We start from the raw sequence: 19,384 nt of genomic DNA, 5'->3' as shown, positions 1-19,384 counted from the left end.
GTGTGTGTGTGTGTGTGTGTTCAGATCAGAATGTAGGGAGGTACTGGTGTGTGTGTGTGTGTGTGTTCAGATCAGAATGTAGGGAGGTACTGGTGTGTGTGTGTGTGTTCAGATCAGAATGTAGGGAGGTACTGGTGTGTGTGTGTGTGTGTGTGTTCAGATCAGAATGTAGGGAGGTACTGGTGTGTGTGTGTGTGTTCAGATCAGAATGTAGGGAGGTACTGGTGTGTGTGTGTGTGTTCAGATCAGAATGTAGGGAGGTACTGGTGTGTGTGTGTGTGTGTGTGTGTGTGTGTTCAGATCAGAATGTAGGGAGGTACTGGTGTGTGTGTGTGTGTTCAGATCAGAATGTAGGGAGGTACTGGTGTGTGTGTGTGTGTGTGTGTTCAGATCAGAATGTAGGGAGGTACTGGTGTGTGTGTGTGTGTGTTCAGATCAGAACGTAGGGAGGTACTGGTGTGTGTGTGTGTGTGTGTGTTCAGATCAGAATGTAGGGAGGTACTGGTGTGTGTGTGTGTGTGTTCAGATCAGAACGTAGGGAGGTACTGGTGTTCAGATCAGAAGATGGGGATGTAGTTGTCTATCTTGGCGCGGTGCCTCTGAGCGATACACTCAGCGATCCACACGATGTTCCTACATTCCTGCTCCTTCAGCTTGACGTAGGCATAGAACACGCTGAAGTGGAACTGGTTCAGGAACGCCAGCTTGTTCAGCTTCACCTGCAGGACATCGGGGGGGGGGGGGGGGGGGTTAACGAGGGCGTCGGGGGGTGGGGTGGGTTAACGAGGGCGTCGGGGGGGGGGGTTAACGAGGACGTCGGGGGGGGGGGGGGGGGGGGTTAACGAGGACATCAGGGGGGGGGGGGGGGGGTCGTTGGTTAACGAGGACACCGAGGGGGGGGGGGGGGGGGGGGGGGGACTATAAGTTCAGCCCATTCTAAAAAAAACAATGACAATATGAACAAAGCAAACCCTGAATAAAAACTAGTCTACACCTTCAATAGCCTGATTTATACCGTTTGCTCGTACCTAAACCCCCCCCCCCCCACCCACCCCGGCTGGGCCTTGGGGGGGGGGGGGGGGGGGTTCTGTTAACACTATGATGAGATGGGAGTGTGTGTATGTGTATAAGTCGCACTGCTCACCTCATGCTCAAAGAACCTGTCCTCCAGTGTCTTGTCCCCTGGGTTGCTGCCTGCTCCCTCAAACAGGAGCTTGTATTCCTGAGAGGAGAGGAGAGGAGTTAGCCGGTCTGAGCTGGATCACCATATGTTTTAACTATCAATAGGATGAGGGGCAAGTGGGTAGATGTATTGCTGGGGGATTGAGAGCATATTTCGTTGGTCCTCCGCTTTAGATCAACGGTTCTAGGAAGTGATACCATGTCCTTATAGCAGGTGTGCCTCTCTACATACAGTCAGAAGATACAGTCACAGAATACAGGCACAGAATAGAAAGAGACTCTGTGAAGGTGGTGGAGTAGGTTGATGTTCAGGTCACAGAATAGAAAGAGACTCTGTGAAGGTGGTGGAGTAGGTTGATGTTCAGGTCACAGGACAGAAAGAGACTCTGTGAAGGTGGTGGAGTAGGTTGATGTTCAGGTCACAGGACAGTAAGAGACTCTGAAGGTGGTGGAGTAGGTTGATGTTCAGGTCACAGGACAGAAAGAGACTCTGTGAAGGTGGTGGAGTAGGTTGATGTTCAGGTCACAGAATAGAAAGAGACTCGGTGGTGGAGTAGGTTGATGTTCAGGTCACAGGACAGAAAGAGACTCTGTGAAGGTGGTGGAGTAGGTTGATGTTCAGGTCACAGAATAGAAAGAGACTCTGTGAAGGTGGTGGAGTAGGTTGATGTTCAGGTCACAGAGTAGAAAGAGACTGTGAAGGTGGTGGAGTAGGTTGATGTTCAGGTCACAGGACAGAAAGAGACTCTGAAGGTGGTGGACTAGGTTGATGTTCAGGTCACAGAGTAGAAAGAGACTCTGTGAAGGTGGTGGAGTAGGTTGATGTTCAGGTCACAGGACAGAAAGAGACTCTGTGAAGGTGGTGGAGTAGGTTGATGTTCAGGTCACAGAATAGACAGAGACTCGGTGGTGGAGTAGGTTGATGTTCAGGTCACAGAATAGAAAGAGACTCTGAAGGTGGTGGAGTAGGTTGATGTTCAGGTCACAGAATAGAAAGAGACTGAAGGTGGTGGAGTAGGTTGATGTTCAGGTCACAGAATAGACAGAGACTCTGTGAAGGTGGTGGAGTAGGTTGATGTTCAGGTCACAGAATAGACAGACTCGGTGGTGGAGTAGGTTGATGTTCAGGTCACAGGGTAGAAAGAGACTCTGTGAAGGTGGTGGAGTAGGTTGATGTTCAGGTCACAGAATAGAAAGAGACTCTGTGAAGGTGGTGGAGTAGGTTGATGTTCAGGTCACAGGACAGAAAGAGACTCTGTGAAGGTGGTGGAGTAGGTTGATGTTCAGGTCACAGGAGAGAAGGAGAGTTGGTGAAGGTGGTGGAGTAGGTTGATGTTCAGGTCACAGAATAGAAAGAGTTGGTGAAGGTGGTGGAGTAGGTTGATGTTCAGGTCACAGAATAGACAGAGACTCGGTGGTGGAGTAGGTTGATGTTCAGGTCACAGAATAGAAAGAGACTCTGTGAAGGTGGTGGAGTAGGTTGATGTTCAGGTCACAGAATAGAACGAGAGTTGGTGAAGGTGGTGGACTAGGTTGATGTTCAGGTCACAGAATAGAAAGAGACTCTGAAGGTGGTGGAGTAGGTTGATGTTCAGGTCACAGAATAGAACGAGAGTTGGTGAAGGTGGTGGAGTAGGTTGATGATCAGGTCACAGAATAGAAAGAGAGTTGGTGAAGGTGGTGGAGTAGGTTGATGATCAGGTCACAGAATAGAAAGAGACTCTGTGAAGGTGGTCAGTATCACGCCCGGTTCATGTCCTTATAGCAGGTTTACCTCTCTAAATACAGTCACATACAGATCTGTCTGGTCAGGTTAGACTTAGTATCAAACCTGGCCGTAGAAGTGGAAAAAACTAAAGTGTGAGTCTTTAGGCCAAGCACTAGTGTAACACCGGGTGGAGTAACACCGGGTGGAGTAACACCGGGTGGAGTAACACCGGGTGGAGTAACACCGGGTGGAGTAACACCGGGTGGAGTAACACCGGGTGGAGTAACACCGGGTGGAGTAACACCGGGTGGAGTAACACCGGGTGGAGTAACACCGGGTGGAGTAACACCGGGTGGAGTAACACCGGGTGGAGTAACACCGGGTGGAGTAACACCGGGTGGAGTAACACCGGGTGGAGTAACAGACTCCCAGGTTGGCAAGGCTAGCCAGTGGGATGCTTTGACTTGTAGTAAGGACCAGTAACTGACAGGGTAGTAGCCAATAGGCTAGGCTAGTAGTAGCAGTAGGAAGGACCAGTAACTGACAGGGTAGTAGCCAGTAGGCTAGGCTAGTAGTAAGGACCAGTAACTGACAGGGTAGTAGCCAGCAGGCTAGGCTAGTAGTAGCGGTAGTAAGGACCAGTAACTGACAGGATAGTAGCCAGTAGGCTAGGCTAGTAGTAGCAGTAGTAAGGAGTAGAAACTGACAGGGTAGTAGCCAGTAGGCTAGGCTAGTAGTAAGGACCAGTAACTGACAGGGTAGTAGCTAGCAGGCTGGGCTAGTAGTAGCAGTAGTAAGGACCAGTAACTGACAGGGTAGTAGCCAGTAGGCTAGGCTAGTAGTAGTAGTAGTAAGGACCAGTAACTGACAGGGTAGTAGCTAGCAGGCTGGGCTAGCAGTAGCAGTAGTAAGGACCAGTAACTGACAGGGTAGTAGCTAGCAGGCTAGTAGTAGTAAGGACCAGTAACTGACAGGGTAGTAGCTAGCAGGCTAGAAGTAAGGACCAGTAACTGACAGGGTAGTAGCTAGCAGGCTAGTAGTAAGGACCAGTAACTGACAGGGTAGTAGCTAGCAGGCTAGTAGTAAGGACCAGTAACTGACAGGGTAGTAGCTAGCAGGCTAGTAGTAAGGACCAGTAACTGACAGGGTAGTAGCTAGCAGGCTAGTAGGAAGGACCAGTAACTGACAGGGTATAGCCAGTAGGCTAGGCTAGTAGTAGCAGTAGTAAGGACCAGTAACTGACAGGGTAGTAGCCAGTAGGCTAGGCTAGTAGTAAGGACCAGTAACTTACAGTGTAGTAGCCAGCAGGCTAGGCTAGTAGTAAGGACCAGTAACTGACAGGGTAGTAGCTAGCAGGCTAGTAGTAAGGACCAGTAACTGACAGGGTAGTAGCTAGCAGGCTAGTAGGAAGGACCAGTAACTGACAGGGTATAGCCAGTAGGCTAGGCTAGTAGTAGCAGTAGTAAGGACCAGTAACTGACAGGGTAGTAGCCAGTAGGCTAGGCTAGTAGTAAGGACCAGTAACTTACAGTGTAGTAGCCAGCAGGCTAGGCTAGTAGTAAGGACCAGTAACTGACAGGGTAGTAGCCGGCAGGCTAGTAGTAAGGACCAGTAACTGACAGGGTAGTAGCTAGCAGGCTAGTAGTAAGGACCAGTAACTGACAGGGTAGTAGCCGGCAGGCTGGGTTAGCAGTCGTAGTATAACTTACAGGGTAGTAGTCGGCCACAGCTTTGACCTGTTCGTAGTCGTCAGCACGGGCAAGCTGAGCCAGCCCCTCAGGGTACAGCTTGCCACAGTGGGGGAACAGCTTGGCGCGGTCCTCCTTAGACAGTTCCGTACCAAATGAGTTGATGGTGATGATGAAGGCCCTCCTGTCCGCCTCAAACTGGACACAGAGGGAGAGGAAATAGGAAACTGATTGACAGGTGAGTGATTAATATACTAGAACACACTTCAAGGTGAATTTTTTCTTTAAATCAGATGGTCCAGTATAAATGACTAAAGAGAACAACCACAGTGGCATTTGGAAAGTATTCAGACCCCTTGATGTTTTCCACATTTTGTTACGTTAACAGACTTATTCTAACATGGATTCAATTGTTTTCTTAAATATTAAACTCAGTACTTTGTTGAAGCACCTTTGGCAGCGATTACAGCCTCTAGTCTTCTTGGGAATGACGATGCAAGCTTGGCACATCTGTATTTGTGGAGTTTTTATTTTAACTAGGGAAGTCAGTTAAGGACAAGTTCTTATTTACAATGATGGCCTGCACCGGCCCAAACCGGACGACGCTGGGCCGATTGTGCGCCGCCCTATGGGACTCCCAATCACGGCCAGTTGAGATACAGCCTGGTATCGAACCAGGGTGTCTGTAGTGACGCCTCAAGCACTGAGATGCAGTGCCTTAGACTGCTGCGTTACTCGGGAGCCTAGAGTTTCTCCCATTCTTCTCTGCAGATTCTCTCAAACTCTGTCCGGTTGGATGGGGAGCGTTGGTGCAGAGCTGTTTTCAGGTGTCTCCAGAGATGTTCGATCAAGTCCGGGCTCTGGCTTGGCCCCTCAAGGACATTCAGAGACTTGTCCCGAAGCTTCTCCTGCGTTGTCCTGGCTGTGTGCTTAGGGCCGTTGTCCTGGCTGTGTGCTTAGGGCCGTTGTCCTGGCTGTGTGCTTAGGGCCGTTGTCCTGGCTGTGTGCTTAGGGCCGTTGTCCTGGCTGTGTGCTTAGGGCCGTTGTCCTGGCTGTGTGCTTAGGGCCGTTGTCCTGGCTGTGTGCTTAGGGCCGTTGTCCTGTTGGAAGGTGAACAGTCGCCCCAGTCCGAGGTCCTGAGCGTTCTGGAGCGGGTTTTCATCAAGGAGCTCTCTGTACTTTGCTCCGATCATCTTTCCCTCGATCCTGACTAATCTCTCAGTCCCTGCCGCTGAAAAACATCACCACAGCATGATGCTGCCACCACCATGCTTCACTGTAGAGATGGTGCCAGGTTTCCTCCAGACGTGACACTTGGTATTCAGGCCAAAGAGTTCAATCTTGGTTTCATCAGACCAAAGAATCTTTCAGGTGCCATTTGGCAAAGTCCAAGCGGGCTGTCATATGCCTTTTACTGAGGAATGGCTACAGGAGGCATAAAGGCTTGGTTTGTGGAGTCCTGCAGAGATGGGAGAACCTTCCAGAAGGACAATCATCTCCACAGAGGAAGTCTGGAGCTCTGTCACAGTGACCATCGGGTTCTTGGTCACCTCCCTGACCAAGGCCCTTCTCTCCCGATTACTCAGTTTGGGAAGGCGGCCAGCTCTAGGAAGAGTCTTGGTGGTTCCAAACTTCTTTCATTTAAGAATGGAGGCCCCTGTGTTCTTGGGGACCGTCAATGCTGCAGAAATGTTTTGGTACCCTTCCCCAGATCTGAGCCTCGCCACCATCCTGTCTTGGAGCTCTACGGACAATTCCTTTGACCTCATGTTTTGGTTTTTGCTCTGACATGCACTGTCAACTGTGGGATCTTATATAGACAGGTGTGTGCCTTTTCAAATAATGTCCAATCAATTGAATTTACCACAGGTGGACTTCAATCAATTTGTAGAAACATCTCAAGGATGATCAATGGAAACAGGATGCACCTGTGCTCAATTTTGAGTCTCATAGCAAAAGGTCTGAATACTGATGTAAATCTGTTTTTTATTTTTAATACATTTGTGAAAATTTCTAAAAACCGGTTTTTGCTTTGTCACTATGGGGTATTGTGATGTCATTATGGGGTATTGTGATGTCATTATGGGGTATTGTGTGTAGATTGATGAGTTTATTTTTTAATCCATTTTAGAATAAGGATGTAACGTAACAAAAATGTGTAAAAAGTCAGGGGGTCTGAATACTTTCCCCGAAGACACTTGTATATCAAGTTAACTTTCTAATAAAAAGGGACACGCTCACAGACCTCTAGAATAGGACACATGGTGTCACCAGTGGTTCCTCCCAGAGTGGAGCAGAACTTGTAGAAAGCCTCCAGATAAGCCTGGAAATGGAGACACGGATTCAAGTCAATGACCATCTATCTTCTGATGCATGATGTTGTTTAACATTGTGAATGAAATCCCTTTGCTCACCTTATACAGAGTATTACGGGTGAATGAAATCCCTTATTACAGAGTAATACAGGTGAATGAAATCCCTTATTACAGAGTAATACAGGTGAATGAAATCCCTTATTACAGAGTATTACAGGTGAATTAAATCCCTTGGCTCACCTTATACAGAGTATTACAGGTGAATGAAATCCCTTTGCTCACCTTATTACAGGTGAATGAAATCCCTTTGCTCACCTTATACAGAGTAATACAGGTGAATGAAATCCCTTATTACAGAGTATTACAGAGTATTACAGGTGAATGAAATCCTTTTGCTCACCTTATACAGAGTATTACGGATGATCTCGATGTTCATCTCATCCAGATCCTGCTCAGATATGCAGTCTTGGAAGAAAGCAGCTGAAGAAATGATCAGACATTTAAAACAAGATTTAGAAGATGACACATTTATGAGCAAAGTTGAGTTTTAGCGCCATCTAGTGTTCGCTACAGGATATAAAATCCCTCCAGACGACTGTTCAAAGATTCTTCTTCCTTGCATTCTCAATTCCATGAGTTCCATAAGCAAACCACCTGGGACGGGGGAACAGTTCCATTAGTAAACCACCCAGGACGGGGGAACAGTTCCATTAGTAAACCACCCAGGACGGGGGAACAGTTCCATTAGTAAACCACCCAGGACGGGGGAACAGTTCCATTAGTAAACCACCCAGGACGGGGGAACAGTTCCATTAGTAAACCACCCAGGACGGGGGGGGGAACAGTTCAATTAGTAAACCACCCAGGACGGGGGGGGGGGAACAGTTCCATTAGTAAACCACCCAGGACGGGGGGGGGGGGGAACAGTTCCATTAGTAAACCACCCAGGACGGAGGGGGGAACAGTTCCATTAGTAAACCACCCAGGACGGGGGGTGAACAGTTCCATTAGTAAACCACCCAGGACGGGGGGGGAACAGTTCCATTAGTAAACCACCCAGGACGGGGGGGGGAACAGTTCCATTAGTAAACCACCCAGGACGGGGGGTGAACAGTTCCATTAGTAAACCACCCAGGTAGGGGGAACAGTTCCATTAGTAAACCACCCAGGATGGGGGAACAGTTCCATTAGTAAACCACCCAGGATGGGGGAACAGTTCCATTAGTAAACCACCCAGGGCGGGGGGGGGGAAACAGTTCCATTAGTAAACCACCCAGGACGGGGGAACAGTTCCATTAGTGAACCACCCAGGACGGGGGGGGAAACAGTTCCATTAGTAAACCACCCAGGACGGGGGGGGAAACAGTTCCATTAGTAAACCACCGAGGACGGGGGGGGAAACAGTTCCATTAGTAAACCACCCAGGATGGGGGAACAGTTCCATTAGTAAACCACCCAGGATGGGGGAACAGTTCCATTAGTAAACCACTCAGGATGGGGGAACAGTTCCATTAGTAAACCACCCAGGACGGGGGGGGAACAGTTCCATTAGTAAACCACCCAGGACGGGGGGGGAACAGTTCCATTAGTAAACCACCCAGGACGGGGGGGAACAGTTCCATTAGTAAACCACTCAGGATGGGGGAACAGTTCCATTAGTAAACCACCCAGGATGGGGGAACAGTTCCATTAGTAAACCACCCAGGATGGGGGAACAGTTCCATTAGTAAACCACCCAGGATGGGGGAACAGTTCCATTAGTAAACCACCCAGGATGGGGGAACAGTTCCATTAGTAAACCACCCAGGATGGGAACAGTTCCATTAGTACACCACCCAGGATGGGAACAGTTCCATTAGTAAACCACCCAGAATGGGGAACAGACAGTTGAGAAATGCGATCCACACTAATAAGCAGTACTACTGGATCAGTAAATGAACCCAATAGTGTGTAGCACTGCCAGAATGTGTCACAAATGGCACCCCATTTCATCGTGCATTTCTTTGGACCAGAGCCCTTTCTGTGCATTCAAAAGTAACGCAGTACATTAGTATTCATCCTCTTGGATATACATCTACAGTACATAGAGTGGGTATCATTAGTATTCATCCTCTTGGATATACATCTACAGTACATAGAGTGGGTATCATTAGTATTCATCCTCTTGGATATACATCTACAGTACATAGAGTGGGTATCATTAGTATTCATCCTCTTGGATATACATCTACAGTACATACAGTGGGTATCATTAGTATTCATCCTCTTGGATATACATCTACAGTACATAGAGTGGGTATCATTAGTATTCATCCTCTTGGATATACATCTACAGTACATAGAGTGGGTATCATTAGTATTCATCCTCTTGGATATACATCTACAGTACATAGAGTGGGTATCATTAGTATTCATCCTCTTGGATATACATCTACAGTACATAGAGTGGGTATCATTAGTATTCATCCTCTTGGATATACATCTACAGTACATAGAGTGGGTATCATTAGTATTCATCCTCTTGGATATACATCTACAGTACATAGAGTGGGTATCATTAGTATTCATCCTCTTGGATATACATCTACAGTACATACAGTGGGTATCATTAGTATTCATCCTCTTGGATATACATCTACAGTACATACAGTGGGTATCATTAGTATTCATCCTCTTGGATATACATCTACAGTACATACAGTGGGTATCATTAGTATTCATCCTCTTGGATATACATCTACAGTACATACAGTGGGTATCATTAGTATTCATCCTCTTGGATTTTTTCATATTTTTTTAGTTACAAAGTCAGATTGATTCAATTGTGATTTTTGGTCATTGATCTCCACAAAATACTCTAATTTTAAAGTGGAAGAAAAATGCAAACATTCTTTACAAAATGAATGAAAAATAAGACAAATACACGTTAGATTAGGAATTTAACCCCGAGTCAATACGCTATGTTAGATAGTAGTACCACTATATAGTGGAATAGGGCTCTGGTCTATAGTAGAGCACTATAAAGGGAATAGGGCTCTGGTCTATAGTAGTACCACTATATAGGGAATAGGGCTCTGGTCTATAGTAGTACCACTATATAGTGGAATAGGGCTCTGGTCTATAGTAGAGCACTATATAGGGAATAGGGCTCTGGTCTATAGTAGTACCACTATATAGGGAATAGGGCTCTGGTCTATAGTAGTACCACTATATAGGGAATAGGGCTCTGGTCTATAGTAGTACCACTATATAGGGAATAGGGCTCTGGTCTATAGTAGTACCACTATATAGGGCTCTGGTCTATAGTAGTACCACTATATAGGGAATAGGGCTCTGGTCTATAGTAGTACCACTATATAGGGCTCTGGTCTATAGTAGTACCACTATATAGTGGAATAGGGCTCTGGTCTATAGTAGTACCACTATATAGGGCTCTGGTCTATAGTAGTACCACTATATAGGGAATAGGGCTCTGGTCTATAGTAGTACCACTATATAGGGAATAGGGCTCTGGTCTATAGTAGTATCACTATATAGGGAATAGGGCTCTGGTCTATAGTAGTACCACTATATAGGGAATAGGGCTCTGGTCTATAGTAGTATCACTATATAGGGAATAGGGCTCTGGTCTATAGTAGTACCACTATATAGTGGAATAGGGCTCTGGTCTATAGTAGTACCACTATATAGGGAATAGGGCTCTGGTCTATAGTAGTACCACTATATAGGGAATAGGGCTCTGGTCTATAGTAGTACCACTATATAGGGAATAGGGCCCTGGTCTATAGTAGTACCACTATATAGGGAATAGGGCTCTGGTCTATAGTAGTACCACTATATAGGGAATAGGGCTCTGGTCTATAGTAGTACCACTATATAGGGAATAGGGCTCTGGTCTATAGTAGTACCACTATATAGGGAATAGGGCTCTGGTCTATAGTAGTACCACTATATAGGGAATAGGGCTCTGGTCTATAGTAGTACCACTATATAGGGAATAGGGCTCTGGTCTATAGTAGTACCACTATATAGGGAATAGGGCTCTGGTCTATATTAGTACCACTATATAGGGAATAGGGCTCTGGTCTATAGTAGTACCACTATATAGGGAATAGGGCTCTGGTCTATATTAGTACCACTATATAGGGAATAGGGCTCTGGTCTATAGTAGTACCACTATATAGGGAATAGGGCTCTGGTCTATAGTAGTACCACTATATAGGGAATAGGGCTCTGGTCTATAGTAGTACCACTATATAGGGAGTAGGGCTCTGGTCTATAGTAGTACCACTATATAGTGGAATAGGGCTCTGGTCTATAGTAGAGCACTATATAGGGAATAGGGCTCTGGTCTATAGTAGTACCACTATATAGGGAATAGGGCTCTGGTCTATAGTAGTACCACTATATAGGGAATAGGGCTCTGGTCTATAGTAGTACCACTATATAGGGAATAGGGCTCTGGTCTATAGTAGTACCACTATATAGGGAATAGGGCTCTGGTCTATAGTAGTACCACTATATAGGGAATAGGGCTCTGGTCTATAGTAGTACCACTATATAGGGAATAGGGCTCTGGTCTATAGTAGTACCACTATATAGGGAATAGGGCTCTGGTCTATAGTAGTGTACTATATAGGGAATAGGGCTCTGGTCTATAGTAGTACCACTATATAGGGAATAGGGCTCTGGTCTATAGTAGTACCACTATATAGGGCTCTGGTCTATAGTAGTACCACTATATAGGGAATAGGGCTCTGGTCTATAGTAGTACCACTATATAGGGAATAGGGCTCTGGTCTATAGTAGTACCACTATATAGGGCTCTGGTCTATAGTAGTACCACTATATAGGGAATAGGGCTCTGGTCTATAGTAGTACCACTATATAGGGAATAGGGCTCTGGTCTATAGTAGTACCACTATATAGGGAATAGGGCTCTGGTCTATAGTAGTACCACTATATAGGGCTCTGGTCTATAGTAGTACCACTATATAGGGAATAGGGCTCTGGTCTATAGTAGTACCACTATATAGGGAATAGGGCTCTGGTCTATAGTAGTACCACTATATAGGGAATAGGGCTCTGGTCTATAGTAGTACCACTATATAGGGCTCTGGTCTATAGTAGTACCACTATATAGGGAATAGGGCTCTGGTCTATAGTAGTACCACTATATAGGGAATAGGGCTCTGGTCTATAGTAGTACCACTATATAGGGAATAGGGCTCTGGTCTATAGTAGTACCACTATATAGGGAATAGGGCTCTGGTCTATAGTAGAGCACTATATAGGGAATAGGGCTCTGGTCTATAGTAGTACCACTATATAGGGAATAGGGCTCTGGTCTATAGTAGTACCACTATATAGGGAATAGGGCTCTGGTCTATAGTAGTACCACTATATAGGGAATAGGGCTCTGGTCTATAGTAGTACCACTATATAGGGAATAGGGCTCTGGTCTATAGTAGTACCACTATATAGGGAATAGGGCTCTGGTCTATAGTAGTACCACTATATAGGGCTCTGGTCTATAGTAGTACCACTATATAGGGAATAGGGCCCTGGTCTATAGTAGTACCACTATATAGGGAATAGGGCCCTGGTCTATAGTAGTACCACTATATAGGGAATAGGGCTCTGGTCTATAGTAGTACCACTATATAGGGAATAGGGCTCTGGTCTATAGTAGAGCACTATATAGGGAATAGGGCTCTGGTCTATAGTAGTACCACTATATAGGGAATAGGGCTCTGGTCTATAGTAGTACCACTATATAGGGAATAGGGCTCTGGTCTATAGTAGTACCACTATATAGGGAATAGGGCTCTGGTCTATAGTAGTACCACTATATAGGGAACAGGGCTCTGGTCTATAGTAGTACCACTATATAGGGAATAGGGCTCTGGTCTATAGTAGTACCACTATATAGGGAATAGGGCTCTGGTCTATAGTAGTACCACTATATAGGGAATAGGGCTCTGGTCTATAGTAGTACCACTATATAGGGAATAGGGCTCTGGTCTATAGTAGTACCACTATATAGGGAATAGGGCTCTGGTCTATAGTAGTACCACTATATAGGGAATAGGGCTCTGGTCTATAGTAGTACCACTATATAGGGAATAGGGCTCTGGTCTATAGTAGTACCACTATATAGGGAATAGGCCTCTGGTCTATAGTAGTACCACTATATAGGGAATAGGGCTCTGGTCTATAGTAGTACCACTATATAGGGAATAGGGCTCTGGTCTATAGTAGTACCACTATATAGGGAATAGGGCTCTGGTCTATAGTAGTACCACTATATAGGGAATAGGGCTCTGGTCTATAGTAGTACCACTATATAGGGAATAGGGCTCTGGTCTATAGTAGTACCACTATATAGGGAATAGGGCTCTGGTCTATAGTAGTACCACTATATAGGGAATAGGGCTCTGGTCTATAGTAGTACCACTATATAGGGAATAGGGCTCTGGTCTATAGTAGTACCACTATATAGGGAATAGGCCTCTGGTCTATAGTAGTACCACTATATAGGGAATAGGGCTCTGGTCTATAGTAGTACCACTATATAGGGAATAGGGCTCTGGTCTATAGTAGTACCACTATATAGGGAATAGGGCTCTGGTCTATAGTAGTACCACTATATAGGGAATAGGGCTCTGGTCTATAGTAGTACCACTATATAGGGAATAGGGCTCTGGTCTATAGTAGTACCACTATATAGGGAATAGGGCTCTGGTCTATAGTAGTACCACTATATAGTGGAATAGGGCTCTGGTCTATAGTAGTACCACTATATAGGGAATAGGGCTCTGGTCTATAGTAGTACCACTATATAGGGAATAGGGCTCTGGTCTATAGTAGTACCACTATATAGGGAATAGGGCAGCAGTCACAATCCTGCCTTACCCAGAGGGGTGTCGACCAGGATGGCGTTGTAAAGTTCTGCTGGGGTCTGGGCGATGTTGACTGCCTCCATCTGCTCAAAGCTGCCCAGAGGGTGGCACTTAGGTACCAGCTCAGAGATGGCACGCTGGTGCAGGGTGCCCGTGATCAGCAGGATCACATTGTCTATCATGTAGCTGTACCTGTGAGGGTAGGAGGAGAGCGCGTGTTTCAGTGATGACTGGGTAGTTAAGAGCATAGCAAATATTACATTTCAATTGGCAAGATGGTGAGAGCCAGTATGAGGGTTCTCTCTCAGGCTAGAATGAAAGGCGGCCGGTAAGAGCCGGTACGAGGGTTCTCTCTCAGGCTAGAATGAAAGGCGGCCGGTAAGAGCCACTACGAGGGTTCTCTCTCAGTCTAGAATTAAAGGCGGATGGTAAGAGCCACTACGAGGGTTCTCTCTCAGTCTAGAATGAAAGGCGGCCGGTAAGAGCCACTACGAGGGTTCTCTCTCAGGCTAGAATGAAAGGCGGCCGGTAAGAGCCACTACGAGGGTTCTCTCTCAGGCTAGAATGAAAGGCGGCCGGTAAGAGCCACTACGAGGGTTCTCTCTCAGTCTAGAATGAAAGGCGGCCGGTAAGAGCCACTACGAGGGTTCTCTCTCAGTCTAGAATGAAAGGCGGATGGTAAGAGCCACTACGAGGGTTCTCTCTCAGTCTAGAATTAAAGGCGGATGGTAAGAGCCACTACGAGGGTTCTCTCTCAGTCTAGAATTAAAGGCGGATGGTAAGAGCCACTACGAGGGTTCTCTCTCAGTCTAGAATTAAAGGCGGATGGTATGTGGGAGACAAAAAAAAATAATCAAAATCACGAAGAGGAATTAATGTCTCATGTCTTCATCAATACTGTACTAACACATGAATAACACACAGACTGAATACAGCTCAAGCAATAGCTGATTGTGTCAGGTAATAAGACAAGGTGATATTCTAAGCCTAAATCCCCCCCCAAAAAAATGCACGGGAAAGACAGGCTCAATTTAATTAGACAATATGGGCACCCATCTTGCCCCTTCATTTGGGATAGAGACTTGGCAGACACCAGAGAGCCTGTGAATGACTTACGTGATGAAGTCCATGAAGCTTGCCAGCGGTTCGTACGACTGGTTCCTCATGTGACGGAACTCCACCACCATCTTCTCTTTGAGCTTGTCGTCGATGACGGACACGGTGAGGGGGGACGGCTCGTTGGCCAGGAAGCTGCCATAGTCCGTGCTCTGCAGATGGAGTTTCAGGTCTGCATGGGAGGGGGGGGAGACAAGGCGTCTTGGTAACAGTGGCTGTCAACAGACACAATAATGACATGCACAGGACAAGTACAAGCTGCTGTGAGAGGGAATGATGCTAATGGTACATTAGAGACCCATGCACAAGGGACGAGGCTAGCTAGCTATGTGTCTAGAATGCTTCCATTTTACTTGATGTGTAAGCTAATTGAGCAATACTTTGAGCAATAGTTTCAATTCCTCATAGAAATCCCGCTGTTGATCAATCTAATGTGATTTATTTAACCTTTTATGTAGGCAGCCTGGTAATGAATAGCTGCTAATGGTTCTTGCTAACGGTTCTTCAAGAAATACTAGCTAGCTACTAGCTTGTTAATACTAGCTAGCTACAGCGGTCAATGCAATGTAATAACCAGGGCCTGGTTTCCCAAAAGCATCTGAAGGCTAAGTTTATCTTTAGATTCTTCTTATGAGCAATGTGAAAATCTGAGCTTCTTTCCTGAAACCACTGTTACTTAAGTTAACCTTGCAAGCCAGGCAACAATTTTTGGCCAGGGTAGGCCATATTATATTATATATATATATATATATATATATCTCACACATATAGTTGGAAGTTTACATACACCTTAGCCAAATACATTTATTTTTCTACAATTCCTGACATTTAATCCCAGAAAAAAAATTCGCTGTCTTTGGTCAGTTAGGATCACCACTTGATTGTAAGAAAGTGAAATGTCAGAATAATAGTAGAGAGAATGATTTATTTCAGCTTTTATTTCTTTCATCACATTCCCAGTGGGTCATAAGTTTACATAAACAATTGAAATACTAATTGAGTGTAAATTCGGTGAAACGCGTCAGGTAGCCTTCCACAATTTTCCCTTAATACATTGGGTGAGTTTTGGCCCACATGCTTTTTCAGTTCTGCCCACAAATGTTCTATAGGATTGAGATCAGGGCTTTGTGATGGCCACTTCAATACCTTGACTTAGTGGCAAAATGGCTTAAAGACAACTTTGGAAGTTTGCTTGGGGTCATTGTCCATTTGGAAGACCCATTCGCGACCAAGCTTTAACTTCCTGACTGATGTCTTGATGTTGCATCAATATATCCACAATTTTACCTCCTCATGATGCTATCTATTTTGTGAAGTGCACCAGTCCCTCCTGCAGCAAATTACCCCCACAGCATGATGCTGCCCCCCCAGTGCTTCACGGTTGGGATGGTGTTCTTCAGCTTGCAAGCCTCCCCCTTTTTCCTCCAAACATAACGATGGTCATGATGGCCAACATTTCAGGTTATGTCGATATAGGAATCGTTTTACTGTGGATATAGATACTTTTGTACCCGTTTCCTCAGCATCTTCACAAGGTCCTTTGCTGTTCTGGGATTGATTTGCACTTTTCGCACCAAAGTATGTTCATCTCTAGGAGACAGAACACATCTCCTTCCTGAGCGATATGACAGCTGCGTGGTCCCATGGTGTTTATACTTGCGTACTATTGTTTGTACAGATGAACGTGGTACCTTCAGGTGTTTGGAAATTGCTCCCAAGGATGAACCAGACTTGTGGAGTTCTACCATTTTTTCATTTTGATTTCCCCATGATTTCAAGCAAAGAGGCACTGAGTTTGAAGGTAATGAAATACACCCACAGGTACACCTCCCAACTTACTCAAATGATGTCAATTAGCCTATCAGAAGCTTCTAAAGCCATGACATTTTCTGGAATTTTCCAAGCTGTTTAAAGGCAGTCAACAACTTCTGACCCACTGGAATTGTGATACAGTGAATTAAATGAAATAATCTGCCTGTAAACAATTATTGGAAAATTGACTTGTGTCATACACAAAGTAGATGTCATAACGGACTTTCCAAAACTATAGTTTGTTAAGACATTTGATATATATATATATATATATATATATATATATATATATATATATATCATACACACAGTTGAAGTCGGAAGTTTACATACACTTCGGTTGGAGTCAATAACTCGTTTTTCAAACACTCCACAAATGTCTTGTTAACAAACTATAGTTTTGGCAAGTCGGTTATGACATCTACTTTGTGTAGATAGCTGACACAGTCTTAACTTTCGCTGCTTTTTATTAATTATGACAGAAAAATAAAGCCACAAGAACATTATTTACAAGGTGAGGTTAATGGTGAACTGACAGAAAACAACTTCCTGTCAGTGTGACGAAATAAAATGCTCAGGTAGAATGACCTACTTTTAACACTCCTGCATCATGTTACGGTAGGATTTGGTCTGGTCGCTGTGACGTTGCCACAGTCGCAGATAAAATCATATATATATTATTTTATGTGCGCGCGACAGGAAACTGAGTCGCACGTCGTTCAAACAATTATAAAACGGTCCTTTTAAGAGTAACGTCAGGTTCATTTAGTCCACTATTGGGCTAACTGGCACGCTAGCTTCCCAGCTAATTAAATGTAGCTAGGTAAATTAACGTTAGCTAACTAATTCAAAGAATAATATCGGGTTTGAGAGACCCAATTTAATCTCGAAATCTAGCGACCCGCCCATTTAACTCGAATTACCTACATCCATATACAAAACGGATCATTAATAAGCTACTATTCATGACAGAGTAGCCTTATATAGCTAACGTTAACTAAATTGATAATACAAGAACCCATCATGAGATATTAGTTAGTAACCTACTGTTATAGCTGGCTAGAGTGGAAACGCCACATGTTTTTTTAAATCCAGTAACGTTTATTAAACGTTAACAATACCATTTGAAGAGCCACTGTGTACATTTGACAACATAGTTAGCCAGATGACCAGCTGGTTAGCTAGCACGCTAACGTTAGCTCCTACTCACCTTCCAGGGTTTCACACTGGACGAGATTTAGATAGTCTCCCTGTGAAAGAATTCCAGCCTTAAAACCCCTGACCAACCCTTCCAAGTAACCATTATCCACATTGAAATACAGCTCCGAGAATATAGGCATATTGAGGCCTCAAAATATATCCGTATATTGATGAAATACAACCGTTTTAGGAGGAAAATAAATTCTAGACAGGGCTGAAAAGGAGATTACCCGGCTGTAAAAAAAGACACGTGATCACTCGCCACCAATATCATGTGACTCAACATCGACTTTCGATGACGTAATGCCGCGTTCAAATCCACTGGGGACACGGAAATATCCGACTTCAGCCGCGTTCAAGATTACTGGGAACTCGGGAAAGAAACGAGCTCCAACTGGGAAAGATCGTTTTGAAGGACCTGAAGATCACTGATGTTATGATTTTACCTATGTTTTTCTCGAGGTCCCAGTTGTCTTGAAAACACCAGGAGGAGAAACTGTGGAGAGGGCTTGATAACATGCTCGGGTTGGAAATGGCAGAACGTAGAGTGTGGAAGAAATGGGGAAAAGGGTTAGAGAAGGAACAGCTGTGCTGGAATGCCAACAATATGGCTGTCAGTTCTGATGATATGGAGGGGAGGATGAGGGTCAAGGACCTGAAAGGTCGGTAGTGGAAAGACACAGAGATCATGATACTGAAAGACACAGGAAGAAGAGAGATCATGATACTGAAAGACACAGGAAGAAGAGAGATCATTATACTGAAAGACACAGGAAGAAGAGAGATCATTATACTGAAAGACACAGGAAGAAGAGAGATCATTATACTGAAAGACACAGGAAGAAGAGAGATCATTATACTGAAAGACACAGGAAGAAGAGAGATCATGATACTGAAAAACACAGGAAAAAGAGAGATCATGATACTGAAAGACACAGGAAGAAGAGAGATCATTATACTGAAAGCAGTGGAGCGTCTAGTGAAGAAAGCATAAAGAGGGTCGGAAGAAGGAGTTAGGAAGCAGGAGTTAGGAAGCAGGAGATAGGAAGCAGGAGATAGGAATCAGGAGGTAGGAAGCAGGAGTTAGGAAGCAGGAGATAGGAAGCAAGAGTACTGATGTGTTGGTGGAAAGTGGTGATGGTGGTTTGATGAGACCACAGGGCCTCATTTACACTCTATCAGACCAACCACTGCCGTAGAGAAAGAGGTAGGTGAAGTCTAATTAGCTCGGTTCATTGGAAATGTCAGAGTCGTGTGTATAGGTGGCAGGGAAGTCAGGCGCAGGAGAGTCAAACGGAGTGCAAATGGAGTCTTTTAATATAAGTCCACTTAACATGCTCTAAACACTAAAACACACACACACACACACACACACACACACACACACACACACACACACACACACACACACACACACACACACACACACACACACACACACACACACACACACACACACAC

General features: G+C 45.0%; 1 protein-coding gene across 1 annotated transcript; it reads right to left on the bottom strand.

Moving 5' to 3' along the window:
• Window positions 1-438: 438 nt before the first annotated feature.
• Window positions 439-18,172, bottom strand: LOC116359620 (V-type proton ATPase subunit d 1). The gene is made up of 8 exons (XM_031812618.1): window positions 17,934-18,172; window positions 14,912-15,083; window positions 13,809-13,987; window positions 7,294-7,373; window positions 6,824-6,901; window positions 4,600-4,776; window positions 1,145-1,222; window positions 439-719 (listed from the first exon to the last, which is right to left on the bottom strand). Exons 1-8 carry the CDS (start codon window positions 18,061-18,063, stop codon window positions 558-560), a joined length of 1,056 nt encoding a protein of 351 aa, XP_031668478.1. The 5' UTR covers window positions 18,064-18,172; the 3' UTR covers window positions 439-557.
• Between the last annotated feature and the right edge of the window lie 1,212 nt (window positions 18,173-19,384).

This window comes from Oncorhynchus kisutch, unplaced genomic scaffold, assembly GCF_002021735.2.
Source record: "Oncorhynchus kisutch isolate 150728-3 unplaced genomic scaffold, Okis_V2 Okis03b-Okis08b_hom, whole genome shotgun sequence".
NCBI classification, from domain to species: Eukaryota; Metazoa; Chordata; class Actinopteri; order Salmoniformes; family Salmonidae; genus Oncorhynchus; species Oncorhynchus kisutch.
The sequence above is the reverse complement of the archived record's forward strand: the minus strand, read 5'-3'. Positions and strand labels throughout refer to the sequence as shown.

Bases quoted from the DNA above. Each gene is read 5' to 3' on its own strand.
- LOC116359620 (XM_031812618.1), bottom strand. From the start codon at position 18,063: ATGCCTATATTCTCGGAGCTGTATTTCAATGTGGATAATGGTTACTTG. The intron at 7,374-13,808 runs GTAAGGCAGGAT...TCATTTCTTCAG, and splicing joins CCTGGTCGACACCCCTCTGG to CTGCTTTCTTCCAAGACTGC. The intron at 720-1,144 runs GTGAGCAGTGCG...GATGTCCTGCAG, and splicing joins ACAGGTTCTTTGAGCATGAG to GTGAAGCTGAACAAGCTGGC.